Source organism: Crinia signifera, chromosome 7 (genome assembly GCF_055691185.1).
Source record: "Crinia signifera chromosome 7, ASM5569118v1, whole genome shotgun sequence".
NCBI classification, from domain to species: domain Eukaryota; kingdom Metazoa; phylum Chordata; class Amphibia; order Anura; family Myobatrachidae; genus Crinia; species Crinia signifera.
In genome coordinates, this window is record NC_139223.1 from 127799586 (window position 1) to 127816994 (window position 17409).

At 43.7% G+C, this 17409-nt stretch overlaps 1 protein-coding gene and 1 long non-coding RNA gene across 7 annotated transcripts in view; one reads left to right on the forward strand and one right to left on the reverse strand.

Moving 5' to 3' along the window:
* LOC146020551 (uncharacterized) overlaps positions 1-8145 on the reverse strand; it is a 117392-nt gene extending 109247 nt beyond the window's left edge. For both annotated transcript variants that reach the window (XR_014450809.1, XR_014450810.1), the window contains exons 1-2: positions 7950-8145; positions 6856-6939 (exon numbers count right to left, since the gene is read on the reverse strand). This is a non-coding gene — a long non-coding RNA (uncharacterized LOC146020551). The remainder of the gene's footprint in view (positions 1-6855; positions 6940-7949) is intronic.
* LOC146020550 (rac GTPase-activating protein 1-like) overlaps positions 8048-17409 on the forward strand; it is a 37152-nt gene continuing 27790 nt past the window's right edge. The window contains exons 1-6 of one of the 5 annotated variants that reach the window (XM_083153753.1): positions 8048-8208; positions 13787-13873; positions 14709-14799; positions 15381-15466; positions 15651-15853; positions 16623-16753. In XM_083153753.1, coding sequence (XP_083009879.1) covers positions 14759-14799; positions 15381-15466; positions 15651-15853; positions 16623-16753 — 461 coding nt within the window. In that variant the 5' untranslated portion in view covers positions 8048-8208; positions 13787-13873; positions 14709-14758. The other 4 variants (XM_083153754.1, XM_083153756.1, XM_083153758.1 and 1 more) reach the window with 4 other exon arrangements.

Here is a 17409-nt window from a genome sequence, read left to right on the forward strand (position 1 = left end):
ATATTTCCAACTGCTTTCAAAACGGACTGATCTCCTCCCAGCTCCCAGGCCCTGCTTTCCTGATGATTAATGGTTGATGTAAACAGGAGGGAGGTCTTAAGGCAGAAGGAGGCCAGTGCTGGTAGAGAAGAGCTTGGCTTCCACAGACTGCATTTGCTGCAGCCCATAGAGGCCAGAAAGGGCTGACTTTATAGCAGGGAAGTGGCTTCTTTACCTTATCCTGTGACTGGCTGTGTGTCTCAGGGAGTGTTTTCAATGGGAAGTCACTGCCACTGATAGGCAGGCAGACATACAGTACTTGTCGAGTCTCCTCTCTGGGAGGCGATCAACAGCACTTCAGAGGGGCAGGGCCTGAGCTTGTCGTCATTATACCCTGGCATTCGGCAGAATGCAGGAGGCTTGGCCACCTTTCCGGGGGGCCGGGAGAGGGACCTGAATTATGAGAGCCTCCTAGCCATGTCCACATGCTAGAAAGTCATAAAAATCTACTACACCTCAACTAATTCTAAGGCCAGTATTCAATGAGACAAATTTGCCTTGTTTTATGGCGAGTTTGTGCTGTTTTCGCGTTGGAAGGAGCATTTTGCTTTCCAAAAGTGAACCACCCTATTCAATGTGATATTTTCGCTGTCTTTTTAAGTGATTTTCGCCGTGTCTCTCCGTGTAGCAATTCTCTATCTTTTCATGGAGAACTAGAATGTGAACTTTTAAACTAAAAGGTTTTTTTTTTTTAATTTTTGGTGTAAAAAAATCAGGATTTTTTTTCTGTGAAGGGGCATGTTATTTTTATTCATGTGCTTATAGCAAATGAATATATATTTAATAAAAAAAAATATATATATATATATATAGAAATCAGTCTCAAACAAGCAGCGGCACTCCACGGTTTACTGTGATCAAAGATTTATTCCAACGTTTCGGGGCGTATTCCCCCCGTTCTCAAGGATACAGTGCAACAGGTTGCACTGTATCCTTGAGAACGGGGGGAATACGCCCCGAAACGTTGGAATAAATCTTTGATCACAGTAAACCGTGGAGTGCCGCTGCTTGTTTGAGACTGATTTCTATGCATGTATCCGGAGGGCACCCACGTACACTGCACTGAGCAGGGGAGAGTGCCGGACTGAAACCAGAGTCTATATATATATATATATATATATATTTTTTTTTACACAGAGCAGCCAGCAGGGGGCCGGAGCTCTCGAGCCCCTCATTAGATATTCATATATTCAATGCATCCGATCATTACATATGCACGATAGGGTGCAGTATATACTGGGTCCCCCGCTGGCTATAGGGGGGGGCAGCTTGTGCTGCCTGGGTCCCGGGGAGCCCCCTCCCCTCCACATATGTTCTGGGGCAGCCAGGGAGACTTTAATCTGCCAGCTCCCCGCTGCAGGGGTTAAGACTCGCCGCGAGTGGCGGCGAGTCTTAACCACATTGAATAGTGGGAGCAGGAGTGGCAGTGAGCCCTCCGGAACAGGGCGAGTGCATGGCGAGAGAAAAAATCTCTCGCCATGCACAGAGAATTTTCACATTGAATACTGCCCTAAATCTCTGCATGTTACAGCTTCCTCTATTGCAGGTTTTTCCTGATACGTACAAACGTATCTGGCTAGACATTTAAGCTATTGGGTGTCCAGCTGTTGAGAAACTACAAATTCCAATCTGCCCTGGCACAGTTTTAGTATTCCCTAATAGCAAAACTGTGGCAGGGCCTGCTGGTACTTGTAGTATGAAAACACAGCTATAGGGTATATGTTGTGTCCACAAAGTAGTGCTCCTGCTGCCACATGCTAGCCAAACAAATGCAGTCAGAACAGTCTTAAACAAGAAAAGATGACACTTTATTCACACAATTAACACACAAATATTTAGGACCAAATCAACGCCCCCTGGAACCAGAGTAGGCATGAAGAAACCTCTCACTCTTTCCAGGGAGGCATCCTGAGTGACCATTGAAGATGGAATGCTGCCTGTCTACTGCTTACTTTCTTCCTCCCCATCTTTGCCTGCGCTATTTTGATGGTCACTGGTACCCATATTCCAGAAAGATAAACACAAGTATATAAGCAAAGTAGTACAGTTTGTTAAAGCTGTATGATGAAGATGAAAAAAATACCCGTTAAATAGGTTTTATCCTGTGTGTGTGTGTGTGTGTGTGTATGTGTGTGTGTGATGCATAGCTAGTAGTGTGATGCAATGTTGTCATAGGATATGCTTAATAAATTATAGATTTCCTGGTGTGTGTTGCATTAGCATGATGAGATTTATTGAATTGGTCATTTACTGTGCATACTGATGCTGTAAACATAAACACTCATGCCTCCTATTACCCTATACCAGGCGTGGGGAACCTCAGGCCCGGGGGCCATATGCGGCCCCCGTAGCCGGTCTGAGTGGCCCCCCACCCGCCTGGCAGCTTTGCCGGGAGTTAAGTACAGGGGAATTCTCGTGAGAGGTCAGTAGTTCTCATGAGATTCCTCTTAATCAACAGCAGCCAGAGACTGTCAGTCCAGAGCGTGGGACGGCTGCAGCAGGACAATTTGTACAAGACCTTTTTACATATGGCCCCCAAAGGATTTCTTCCCCATACAAACGGCCCTTGGCACAAAAAAGGATCCCCACCCCTGCCCTATACTAAAGATGGGCAACATGTGGTTCCTCTGCATTTCTGGAATTACAAGTCCATCTATGCTTTGTCAGTCTATGGCTAACCGAGCATACTGTGATCTGTAGTTCCACAACCTCTTTTGCAGTGACGTCACAATGGGCTCCAGAACACAATTTTATACTCTGGAACGCAATATGCTTTATGCTTTCAACTGCGATTCCTACTTTAAAAATATAATATATCCCTGGAGATTGGTGCTGCGATTTCCTCCCACAGAAACATTATTGCAATGTGCATGATTTCACGCTGACCTCTGTGAACAAGTGAGGAGAAATGGGACGGCTGTGAAGTGCCTCTCAGCTGCAGACGGTCATGTGATGCCCGCTGATGGCTTAAGGTATCCAAGAAGCTGGCACTGCAGTTTAAAAATGCAACCCGTGCACCTGAATAAAAATACTGACTTGTTTTTATGATGATGCCTGAAAATTACATTTGTCAGCAAAATTTGGCATGTTAAAAAAAATAATCTGATAGTAGGAAACTTTTAAAAAGCAAGTAAAGTCACTATACGACATTAATATACAGGTAATGGGCAGAACGTAACCAACAATATAAAGGGCCAGATTAATTGCAGCCTGCAGTTAATGTAGATTTCTCTTTAATTCTCAGGGTTGAGCAGAAATTCACAGCAAGTAAAGCTCCCTGCCCATATCGCAGACGCCGCAAATGCATTAACCCATAATGCCAGACAATCCGCCAGAATTAGTGCATGAGGAAAAGTTCTTGTAATTGAATAGCTCCTGGCATAAAATGCCAAGTCCTACAAGCACTTTTCTTACATGACAAGTATTGAAAATGAGCTGTGTAGTGTCCTGAGCACTACTTTCTTTCTGGCGCTAGTATATTTAAATTCATTAATTACAGTCCTCTATGTGATGTAGATAAATGTGTTAATAAAAAATGAAGTATATAATAAATATATATATATATATATATATATATACATATACATATACACAGTTTCTTAGAGAATCAGGCAGTCCAACTCCCACATAGAGATGCAACGGGAGTTACATGTGGGAGTTGTACTGGCATTCGGCGTGCACCGTCTGGTGGTCTCACAAGACTGCAAATTCACAATCTTGCAAATCAACCAGAATAACCCCCAAAGTCTGGGGAAGCAGGCATTGCACCCGTCAAACTCATTACAAAAGTTTATACAAGGCTAATTATTGTAATTTTTAAACTGTCCATTGTTTCTTTGCAATGAGATTTCTATAAACCGAAAGCCAAAGAATTGATATCGGCTCCTCGACTAATAGAACCTGCGTCATAAAGAAATATTACATTTATAATTAACTGGTGCATTGCCCACAATTTTATTAGCCCGTGTACTTCCTCTTCCATGTATATACTACAGTTTATATAGAATGTAAGCTCTCACATGCAGGGCTCTCTATCCTCTTTTCTTACATTATATCTCTGCCAGGGCAGACGACAGGGGGGGGGTCAAAGGGGACACTCGTACTGGGCCCCAACCTTGTGAGGGGCCCCAAGGCTCTGAGGGGCTGTAAACATGACTGTGGCAGTGCAGCCCTAGCAATGGTTTATAAAGGTGCTGCCTTCCCACCTGGGTTCCAGGAAGAAAACACACAGACCCCAATCCAGTAACCTCCCTCAGTATGGTCACCTGTCCAGCTACCAGTTCTAATGCATTAAATGACATCACGCAACACAACGAACCATACTGTATGATGCACAATGCTGCACCCTCCCATCTGCCCTGCCCTATTATATAGCATAGTGAATATTAATTTTTAATATTTATCTAATAATAAAAACACATTCCATGTAATCAAAGTCTGGGTGTGCGGTTGGGGGGCCCCCAGAGATATCAGTGTACTGGGCCCCAAGATTTCAGTTGCCAGCCCTGATCTCTGGCACCTGATAACTGATGCAACTGTCTTTACTTACCATGTATTTGTCCTAATTTGCCTTGTACTGTAATTCCCTACTTTCTTGTTCTTCTCTCATCTATGTATTGTCAGGCGCTGCGAACCCCTTGTGGCGCCATATACATAAACAATAATAATAATAATGCTTTCCTAGACTGTTACATCCAAATACCTCTCATCTTCAAGAGACCTTATGGTTATTGCATGCCATATGAATTACTGTCATGTGGAAGCATTGTCACATATAGCTGTCCAACAGCAAGACACTGATAGATTTCTCTACAATGTATTGTAATGCCAACTGATACCTTAGTATGAAATGTTCAGAGTGCAAGACATGAACATTTTATCCCAAAAGTGATGTCAGTTAAGGTTTTAATGTACCCTGTATGAGAACGGCCGTTAGGTGGACATACATTGGGTCGACCACTGAGGGTAGACTGGCCTTAGGTTGACACATGAAAAATGTTGACATGCCTAAGGTCGACAGGGTCAAAAGGTCAACAAAAGTATTAGGTCAACATAGGTTTTTCAGGGGTATTTTTAGCCGACATGTGCCGACAGGCAGTGGTTCATGCCCTACCATCCACTAGGGCTGGGGTAGGCAAGACATTTTTAATGGAGTCTGAATATTTCTAATTATTTTGATCGAGGTCCACAAAATCAAATATCTGTAATATATTTTAAGGGGGCACAGAGGGGACACAGTACTCCTTCCCATTCACCTGAGATGAACTACAGTACTACTTTGAAGAGACCTCCCTCCCCATTCCCCTCCCACTGCATAGCAGCCATTAAAAAACCTAATACTCCCATCATATATTAAATCTTACAGGGAGTTGGCTGTCACGATCCCCGCTGCTCCCTCCTGCTGCCACTGCTCCTGCTGGGCACTCTTGCTGTCACTGTGCCCTCCTAACACTGCTGCTCCCGCTTGGGCCCTCATTTCTCCCTCCTGCTGCCACTGCTCCTGCTGGGACCTCCTGCCGTCACTGTGCCCTCCTGTCACCGCTGCTCCCGCTGGGCCTTCCTGCTGCCACACAAACTTCTCGCCAGTGCTGAGGCAGCCTCACCACATGTCGCAGACTAAGATCCTCACTAGCGACGTGTAGGTGCGTGGTGATGTCACCCACGCACCACCCGCAATGCATCCCTGGGACAGCTGCAGCCGCTGCTAGTTTCAGGAGTTTCTAGGTGGTCCACATCTCTGTCCTTTGCGGTCTGGAGATGGACCCCGGTCTGCCAGTTGCACTAGGGCGTGGAGGGAAATAATAATAATGTGCCCGAAGCATGGCGAGCGTAGTGGACGCGGTGCACTTTTTCGGTGTTCATGTTGACTGTGTCAACATTCGGGACCAAAAAACGTGAAAAACTCATGTCGACCTTTTGACTGTCGACCTTCCTAAGGTCGACCTAATGTTCGTGTCGACCTTAGGCATGTCTATCTTTTAACCTAAGGCCAGTCGACCTTCAGTGTAAGTCAACCTTACTAATGGCCACCCAACAACCCATACCAATGAGAACTAGCACAGAGCAAATTCCAAATTTCCATTTGTTTGAGCTATTTGTAAGGAAATGTGTGTTGTTACTATTTATACATGACCTTTTAGGAAATAAAGCCGTATTTTCTTGTACCATTTGCTCAGATGTAGTATATTATTTTTACCACCTGAAAGTCGTCAGAAATTATAGCATTAAATGCAATAAAAAAAAAGATAATTATGTCTAAAATAATTAATTTTTGTAACTTCTAGACAAAATAGGAGAACATCGGAAGAGCTATAAAACTATTTAGTCAAATATTTGTATAGTTTTATTAACCCACTGCCTTGCTGTGATATATTATCTACCACCTCTGTAATGAAACACATCCACAACTAAGATAAAGTATCTATGCCACAGGGTGCAGAGAGCCTTACAGCGACAGTAATGGATCAAAGAGAGCCCCTGGGCAATGCTCTAGAAACACAGTCAGAACAAAATAATAAAAACAGCAAAAATATATGATAAGGACATCGGCTTCTTTCTACAAATTCCCAGGAGCAAAGCCCCTCCCTCACAGAGGATCGCCTGCTGACCCTGTGCCAGTCGCACGTGTTATCTCCCATTGTCCCCCTCCAGAACATTTACAGCTGCCAGAGCTTTCCTCTCACATGTAAAGCAAATTGGAGTCCTGATTAAGTTACAGTAGAAGCACATTTTTCAAATGACAGTAAGTGGAGAATATTCAATTAGACTGGGCTATAGATGAGACTATGTCCATTTACTCATAATACATACACTAACCTATCTGCAGACACATCCCTGTCTTCTTCCTGTCAAGATTGCTGTCAGGCTCTGAAATATGTAGGTAACCCCAGCAGAAGGTACCTGCATAATTAAATGCAAGAACAATTATGTGTTTTAAGTCACATTGAGGGCATAACCCAGGACCCAAATAGGTGCATTTTAGTAAAAAATAATAATAATAATAATAAAGACAATAATTACATATAATTACATACTCATCTCGATACTTATATGTTAGTTGGGCGCCCACTATGGTTAGTACGCTCATACCCCCACTATCCATGTTGGCACGGAGCTGATTGTATATAGTGTGGCGAGCGCAGCGAGTCCCGCGAGGGGGCGTGGAAAACTAAGCAAATAGCTTAGTGGGCGCCCAACTAACATATAAGTACCCTCATCTCTATATAGGTTCATGTTTATAATAAATGACATAAGCAGAGCAAGGTGATAAATGTAGAGATTTCTGAGGAACGTCACATGGGGGCGGGGCGGTGGAGCATCATCGGTGGGCAGGGGAGGAGGCAGCACTTGGAGATGACGCTGCCTCCTCCCTTTAGTGTAAACTCGCTCCACCCGAGTTACCCGTTTACACTGCCCAGCAACCTGGGTCCGACCCAGGTAAAACCCTTCTTTTAACCTGGGTCAGAATGCCGGTTTGCTGGATTCAGGTTTTTCCTTTTGCCTCATTCACACTACACAGAGACCCGGGTCAATTTGGTAACAACCCAATGAAAGACATTTTTGTAGGTATTTCTAGGAATAAAGGAAATTCTAGGATGGAAGGATCACAGCTGATATCAGGATAATGGGCCCTGATTCAGACCTAAGAGCTAACCAGCAATTTCGCCTATTATTGAACAACTGCGCATTGCTCACATGGTGTATGTGTGGCCAAAAATAGCAAGAACATTTCTGTACTAGCAGATTGATTGTAAAAGTTGCAGTTTCATTGACAGCAAACCAGCATTTGGGGGCAGAACCATGCCATTTTCTGGGAGTTTTTGAATTAACACATGCATGCCCACACCATACTCCATGTATTACATGCAAAGGACAGGACTGTGTGCTGTCAGTGAGTTCATATTAGTTACCTGTTCCATATTATAGTGTTCTCCATGTGAGCACACAACATAAAATGAAATACCCGTAAGTCATACCGTACATGACATCACTTCCATCCAAACTGCGATTAATAAAGTAGTTAAGCAAGTTCAATTCTCATCCGACCGGGGACGCTCGTTACGTCAGGCGCGGGCCACGTGATGCTACGAGCAGAAGGCTGTCTGCCGCCGCTGCCGCCGAGCCACCCCGCGCGGAGGATTCTGGGAGCCGGGCCCTTACATTGAGAAAGTGAGTGAGTACAGGAGGACTACATTGTGCGCTGCCGTCACTCGGGCTCTTACCATATGGTGTGGCAAAATAATTCCAATTTGCTTGAACGTTAAAGCCATCCTTATGGAAGCATAAATGTTTTTCCTGTGCATGTATTGTGCACTAGCACCATCACTAAAGTAGTGAAGTGAACATACCCAAATTGTGGTAAGCTTTTTATAAATATCGTAATTAAGGCATGCAGTTATAGCTACATGGTCACTGGTATCACTTATATTGCACTCAAACAGTTTCACACTCCTCTTACCTAACATATACAGCAAATGGGTGTAGTGTGGCTTGTGCAGTGGCCTAGTGGAATCCTTGAATTGCATACTGACACGCAAATGAATATCTTTCTGAAATATCTAGTTAAAACAAAAGCTTAGTTTTCTGATGGCTTGGTTTCCATCACCTGGCATGGGTATTCAGTCTGCAACTTTACTGTATACAGATGGACTGTTGCATCATAAACAACAATACAAATCGCTTCACGGAATTGTTCCAGCATAGTACTAGTAATTGTAACTAAAGGTGCCCATGCACGTACCAATTACCCAGTACTTTTTGTGCTAAAATAGCATAGTTGTGCATGCGATGCTATTTTAGCACAAAAAGTACCGGGTAATTGGTACTTGTATGGGCACCTTTAGGTGGGGAAGCAGTTCTGCAATCAGAGCAGAGCACAAGACCATGTTAACTGCAACTGCCAATTGGAAGTGTGTGCCATTAGCCATTGCTCTGGTGGCAGTGGTTCATTTCCCTGGAGGAAATCAGGGGAGAGCGCAGACTTTAGGCATAGCTAAATAAAGTGTGACTACCATAACGGATGGAAGTAGGACGCCATTGTGTTCCCAGAAACAGTAGGGATGGATATTGGTACCTAACCCATCTATGGGTTCTTTAACTGGAACGGTGAATGGTTATAAACTTTTCTACCATCAATGGTTCCCGCTATCGATTAGCCGCACATGTGCAGAAGAGGCTTATCTGGAGAACATCGTCACCAGGCAATCTTTTCTCGTGTGGCATGGGTCTGCCATCTGTGGGCTGTGCACTGCTGAGGGCCGCTGCTTTTTATTTATTTTTTTGCTTATGTATGCATTCTTTGACACTGGGCGCTGTTGGCAGAGTCTAGTGTACTGGCATAGCAAAGCAGTGCATAATCCGTGGCGTATCTGTACTGGGTCCTGTATCGGTAATGCACTCCTTTTTCATAATGCTTAGTTTCTGGAGTCCTTCGGCAGGAGCGCTGGCGAAATTTCTGGGAAAAATGGTGCGGCAGCCAATTCTGCCTATGTGCACATGCGCAGTGGAGTCTGAATGCTCAGACTCCACAGCGGAGGTTCACGTATGCACAGTAGAGATCTGAGTGCTCAGACTCTACTGCTCTCAACAGAGAGGGGGGCTCAACCGAGGATGCTGCACACGGGCCTCTTCCTCTCTTAAGATACCCCTGTGTATAAGACATCCATTAAACTATAAAAACACCACCTGGAAAAATTCCAAGTTATGTGCTTCCATCTTAGCACTGCATAGTCACAGTCACTCTTGGTAACATGGTGTGGCAGCTGAGAGCTTGAGGAGACAGTCATTGAGACTTCTCCCTCAAAGGCTGACTGTGACCACACATGCCCCCACATAGGTAGGGCAAGACGTAAGTGGTCGTCTTGCCTGCCTACAAAGATAGATACAGTAGATGCGAAGAGGGGGTGTGGGGGAGCATGCCTGGTGCTGCTGCAATATCATTCAGTACACCACAGACACACTGTACAAGTTTGTGAGCTGTGCTGCCTCCTGCGGTGCCAACAGTAGATAAATAGATAGATAGAGGAAATGGCGGTCCGGCACTCCACCAGTACAATGCAGCTACCCTGGTGCCTTCTGGATGTAGCTGAATAGAAAGGCTCTGCTTAAGAAGCAGACAAACAGCGGCACTCAATGGGTTTTTTCAACAAAACTGTGTATTGAAGACCAATGTTTCAGGGACTAGCCCCTTTGTCAAGGTGCAGGTGAACCTGCCTGACATGACAGGTGTGAATGTGTTCCTGAAACACCCCCACTATCCATGTCAGCCCGAAGCGTGGCGAGCCCCGCAACGGGACGCGGTGCGTGTCCTCCCAACCTACGCCCACTATCCAAGTTGGGGTGGAGTTGATTTTATAAAGTCTTCTATCACCGTGCGGTCTGCACTGATATGCAAACCAGACCTGTGCTAGAAACACCACAGCAGACAGCGACACCCCAGGGAGGAACTGCATGGGTTTTCAAAGATAGCGTATGCTATAATGAACACTACTCCCGACCTGTTCATTCCCCCACTATCCATGTCGGCATGAAGTAAATTTTATAAAGTGTGCCGATCAGACGCGTAAAACAAGCCCAAATCGTGGCGAGCGGACACTGAATACATGTGGAATACGCAAAAGTAATCTGCGTCCCCTTGCGGGGCTCGCTGTGCTCGCCACGCTTCCGGCTCGGTTGCTCGCTGTGCTCACCACACTTTATAAAATCAACTCCACCCCAACGTGGATAGTGGGCGCATGAACAGATTGGGAGGACACGTACCGCGTCCCATTGCGGGGCTCGCCACGCTTCGGGCTGATATGGATAGTGGGGGTTTTTCAGGAACACATTCACACCTGTCATGTCAGGCAGGTGAAAAATTGTCAATGGTTCCCACACAATGTAATAGGTGCTGACACAACGCTGACTGACTACGCTAAGGGGGGTATTCAATGTCAGAGGCACGGCTGTCGAGCTAGCGCGACAGCCGTGCCCCTGTCCCGTTCTCGGTTAGCTCGCCTGGAGCTCGGCAGTCGGGATTCAATGTCCCGGCCGCCGAGTGGCGAGAAGGGGGCGTGGCCGCGAGTTGATGACGGAAATAGACGAGCTCCGGCCGGGAGCTCGCCTATTTCCGGCTTTTCTCGGCAGAACGAGCCCGACAGCTTGTGATGTCGGGCTCGTTCTGCGCAAAACCCCTGTTCAATGCTGTCGGGGAAGACAGCATTGAATAGGGCCCCGCAGCCATCTCCCCCGTCGGGAGATGGCTGCGGGAGCTCGAACGACATTGAATACCCCCCTAACTGTGCAAGCTCCAGTTAGGTGCGAACGTACACACAGTCGCAGACACAAGCTGGCTGCGGGAACACTACGCTTATTCTGACAGGGAGACCTACGTAACTGCCGACGTGAAACTACACAAGTACCCTTATCTGCACTTCTGCCATCAATGATCCGATTATCAGATACTAGGACTTTGATGATTTGGATCCAGTGTTGATCAATGGCCATCACTATTCAGCTATTATTGTACCATTATTAGTTGGTCACTCTAGCAGGTTCCCTTTCACTCTGCTGGCTAAACTACAAAGGCCAGACTTGTGTATGAGCTACATTATTCCGTATACTATTTGTTCTTCGAGCTGCGGCATATTTGCACTGCCATACACTGTTCGGGAAATAAATCTTACCATGTTTCCTTAACTAAAAGACAGCTGAAATCAGAAACTTGCAGTGTAATATCGGATAAACTATTTATTCATTGAGTACATTAATACAACTTACAGAATCCAATAACTCTACATGCGGTTTTCCTCAAGGAACTTGTCCAATTTCATCTAAACTGTCCATAATGAATGTGCTTTAACTGCATTTTGTAGAAGCAAATTCCAGAATGGAATTACTCTGCGAGTGGAGGGGGGAGCAGGAGCTGAACTGTGCTTCTACCGTCTATTCTAGGTTATATTTAGCATAAATCATCTAATCTGCCACAGGGCTCCTGGCTCCCTTATATATTTCACTGTCAAGCATCTGATAACTTAAACACCTTGGTAACTGAAGAGTTAAGTCAACGTTCATTGTGTCATTGAAATAAAATGAGTTGTAGACTTGCTGAACCACCATAATCCCATTAAAACAGAATTGTGAAGCCTACCACAATCATTTTCTCTTTCACTAAATTTATTAACATAGTTTATAGTCGGATGATGGGACATCTTGAGTTTTATAGTTGCTGATGGACGGCGTTAGGGTAAAGCATATATGGGCCGATTCTGGTTCATACGCAGTGAACCGAATTTGGCCCCTGTCTCGATGGTCAGGGTTTGTGAATGAGAATTTCTGCGCATGTGCAAACCCTGACTGCATATGGCCGCCTCGAGTTGCTCAGTCGCCGGGCAGTTCAGAGTGGAGGGAGGGACGGGGCTGAGAGGCGGCATTGGGTCATGGGAACGCCCAGCATTTCATGGATTTCTCTTGCTGCGGGCACATGCAAGTGGATGGGCCTTTCTAATGCATCCCCTCACATGGTTGCGAGGGGATATGGTGGTGGTGGTGGGGATTCGTAGGGTGGCGTCAGAGGGACTAGGTAAACTGCGAGCTTCACAGCTTACTGAGTCAATCAGAATGGCCCCCTTAGTACAGGGTAATTGTTGCTCATGATAAGTTTCTTTATACACAAGTTTCTATTATTCATTAGGATAAAATCTTCTGTAGCGCTGTACAATTGGAAAACATAACTATTCCAGCATACACACCGTTACATGCGATCATTGTTCGTGAGTAATTGCTTCACTGGGGGCTATCCTATTAGCCCTGATAATCCTCAGGCAAGCAAATCGAAATCCTTAATAAGCGCAGGCTTTTCAGTGCTGCACCGGTAAAAACACAGGTTTCGCTTTTTTATTTTTATAGACCATCTAATTGGATACCCAGTAAAAAATATTGATAAAACATTGGAAATAATAAGGAATAGAACTCCCTTTTTTTTTTTTCAATGTTTCATGGCATCTAATTGGGTACCGCCAATAGATATTACATTTGTTTTAAATGCACATCTTTGAGCAAAGGGACATGATGTACACCCATTTCTAATTCATCTGCTTATTAATTATCTCATGGAAATGTATTAAATTATGCCTGGCAGTAATTGCTGGAAGCTTCTTAATTAACATCTTAATCTCGCAACTACAAGTCCTTTCTGCTGTAAACTGGCTTCAAATGACCACTTGTGTGTTCATGTGTTTTGCTTTGTAAAGCAGAAGCTTCTCTGTTACATTTGTTAATTCATCCCATCTTCTTTTTTTCTGCCGTTTATTTATGTGGCGCCAGATGAGAGCTGTTTCTGCATTTACACCTACAGTCACATTGCATCAAACAAGCATTGAGCAGTTAATATCATGCAAGAGCCTTGAGGCATTGGGGTTGGGTGTAAAGGGCATTGATTTACAGGAATTGTGAGCAATGTGGAGGAGTAGTTGAGGACATAAACTGCAGGTGACATAAGATGCTTGCAGCTTGACCCATTGGAGCACAATTTACATCTACCCCCATTTGTTAGCCCAAAAGAAATGATACCCACAACAAAGCGAGTGTGCGTACCTCATTAACACTGGGATATCTGGGCATAGGACTCCTGCGTGGATGTACGGAAGTCCACTGGGGAAAAATGTCTGTTTTTATTTTAATGCTATCAAGCTTGTTGGGTGGAATTAAACAGCCATGTTTATGTTTGCGTCTAACTTTTTTTTTTTTTTTTATCCTATTGTTTTTCAAGTTGCTGTTGAAATTTAGTCTTCAGAATCTGTGATGCCATTAAGTGCCATGGAATTTGCCTAAGTAAGTGGCAAGCAGTAAGCGAGAGGTACGTGGCACTGGAATCACAGGATAGGGAATGTGAGGGGGTTTATTGTACTGTTATGAGAAATTTTACAGTTCCGAAGATGTTTGAAAAAGGGAAGAATGTGCGTACGGTATAAGAGAAGATAGGGTTATGGAACCAACCTTTCCTTTACTAAATATATCTGCTTAATTAAAATGTTGACTAAAGTAATGCTTAATTAAAATGTAGGGCAATATCTTGGCATATAATTCTGTAAACTATTTACCTTCACTTAATCTTAAATAACTCGACTCCTTTTTTTTTTTTTTAAGAGCAAAGCATTCAGCTTATTCCATCTGATTTGCAGTGGCGTGTTTCCAGGATTTTCAGTTGCTGATCTGTGTTCCTAGCATCATTGGTGGTACCACGGGCACTTCCACCCCCTACCAATGTACATTAGCCCCCTTCTAGAGTTCTAAGAATAGAAGGGCTCCCTACAGGAGGGCAGATTTACAGTCTTCTTTAATGATCACTGTAGGTTTCTAATGGCTATCAGCATTATAAAACTCCACAGTAATTTTCATTGGCGGTATGTGCCTCAGATCTCGTATGGACACCTTCTGCTCGCGGATCTCTCGTCTCTGCAGCAAATAAGTAAAGGATGCTATTCAGCATTAATGTTCATGTCTGTAATGATTAGGATTCTATTTTGCTCAATTTTTTTCTATCTTCTTTTCGTGCCAAATTATATTTTAACACATTTTTAATTTATCATTGCATTCGCTGTAATTTGATTAAATATAAATTATGTGGGCAGTTTCCTGTTATAGTTGGTTATGAAACTGTTGAACATTAATATTTGTTCTGGACTTTGCAGATTGATGATGAAAAGTATGACTATAAATCAAAACTGAGCAGTGGAGATAAATGGCAATTTGGAACAGGACGTTTTATTTCTTAACACGATGGTATACACCTAACTCTGCACAGTGCCAAACTGCTGCAAAATTTATCACACTGAAATATTTGTAACCTTGCCCTCTGCTGTAGTGCCTAGGACCACTCATTTGTGTACCAGTTCTAAATTGTTAATAAGGTATGGGTGATCTAGACACCAGGAAATCGCCTACCCTAAATAGCTTTAGCAAAAACGCTTAGCGCACGTATCATGTGTGTATGCCCCTTAAAGCACTGTACATATGGGGCAACCTGTCCTCTGTGCTGAGCGAAGGACTTAAGAGCGATCAATCTGCACACATAGCTGTCCCCCGAGCAATTCCGTGTGCTGAGCGGGGCCTTACCTATTATTGTGGCACGCGGCACAGTGCATCTTCATCGCTGCAGGGCATACACACAAAGCGATCAGTGCTCTATTTCTAAGCGATCTAGTCAAAATGCTTAGAAAATGGGGCTGAAATGGCCCCATGTGTATGCCCCTTAACTGTTGTGAATGTTTTTGGTGGAGCGTGATGCAGACAACTGGACAGCCAGTGAAAACTGGGGGATTATTGTGGTCAGTTTTCAATATTTACTTTATATTATGTTATAGGATGGGGGAGTCAAGAAAGCGAGCGCTTCAGTCCTTCGTTGAGCGCTTGGTAAAGCTCATCGAGTTTAATGTTGCTGCTGAGGATGGTACGTAAATGCATATTGTAAATTGTACATTATCTAGTTTTTTGAAAAGACTGATCGGACAAGTCACCGTTCTACTATTTATGCAGGGGGAGATTTGGGTAATTTCAAAATTAAAGCCCCTGATCCGGCCATGCTTGGTACAGCTCTGGGGAAGGTGCAGGGTACTAATCTATTCTATGCACAGATTTTATCCAGGTGGCTCAGAACTTTGACGCATCAAGGAAGAAATGGCAACAAGCAGAGAAGCAGTTGAGGGACAAACAGGAAATTTTGGTCCGGTGTGAGATTGAGCGCTCGGCTCTTGAAGTGAAGCTGAAACATGCCCGCAACCAAGTGGACGTAGAGATGAAAAGGCGCCAGAGAGCAGAGACAGAATTACAAACTGTGGTAAGTTGTGGTGGGGGGAGTGGAAAAATGTTATCTGATTTTGAGAATTGCTCTGCATATAAATAGTAGTTACAGCCATTGGGGGTTATCCAGAGCTGGTTGCAGGGTTTTTTTTGTGTGCAAAACTGCAACCCCCAGCGCTAAGCTGTGGGGGGCTGCCCAGCACAGATCAAGGCTGTCCCGCTTGCCTGGTCCCACCCAGCGATCTGCTTACAATAATTTTGGGGGCTTTGTTCCACAACCAAGCGCTCACACACTAGGAGGCCAAGCTGCAAAGCCATGTTTCGGATCGCAGCGGCTGCATGTGATGATGTGCAGCCACCGTGGCTAGAACACAGACAACACTACATATACTGCCACGTATCTCTTAACTAACCTGATTTGAGGTGAACTTTGTCCCAATTTCTGGGATCATTGAAAGGTATGTTCTGTTCCCCATGTTCAAATATTTATTAAAGGAGTGGTGGCAGGGGTAGCACTAGGACAGTATATTTCTGTCATTCAGATTTATTCCTTCATTTTACTTATTTGAATTGATTTTCTTTGATACAATTGGCCAATTTGATTACAAATGATTTTATTTTTCTGCTGCCTCCATGTTCTCTGTTTTCACTGCTTTGAGTTTTCAGAGAAATTTCACGAAATGAGACTCCTCTTATTTTTTATTTTTCAATTAAAATATTTTTGTATATATAATGACTAAGGTACCTTAATTGCACATAAACATATCCTAGTAAAGTTGTTATAAAAAACTTTGTATGTTTAACAGGAGCGTCAGATGCACCTAATTGGCGACCTTCTACAGAGTGATGGTCAGGCTGCCGCACCGCTTAGTGACTCTGTTTTGGCGTTCTTCAGTAGCGGCCGTGTGAATCCTGCAGCCCATGGAGCTGGAAACAGGTACTATATAGTCAGTGCTAGTCGATATGTGCTGAATGGGAGCGCGCATTGGGCTCAAAAGGTTAAAAACCTATATATGTCTATGCGATCCTGTACGCGGTTTTGACTATACAGTCAAAATCTAACGTTAAATCTCACTGTGTGTACACAGCATTAGTTTTTGCAGATGCAAAATTTTCAGGGCTAATTGGATACCCCCCAAATTATGTTATGGTACTGAAAAAAATGTTAATGCTATGTACATTATTCTACAGTTTTTTTGTTGTTGTTGTTTTTTTTTCAATCAACCTAACCATTTTTATTCACTTTGGGGTTTGTTTGTTTTTTTTGTATCCTGGTTAAATAAACCATTATGGTTTATTTTTATTTGTTTGTTTTTTTACCTTTTCACAGCACATAATGCATGATGATTTTTATGCTCATTGGAATCTGTGGGATTGATCTGTACATTGCATTAACTGTAAATGTTATGTGCAGTGGTTTTCAGGGCTAATTGGATACCCCCCAAATTATGTTATGGTACTGAAAAAAATGTTAATGCTATGTACATTATTCTACAGTTTTTTTGTTGTTGTTGTTTTTTTTTCAATCAACCTAACCATTTTTATTCACTTTGGGGTTTGTTTGTTGTTTTTTTTGTATCCTGGTTAAATAAA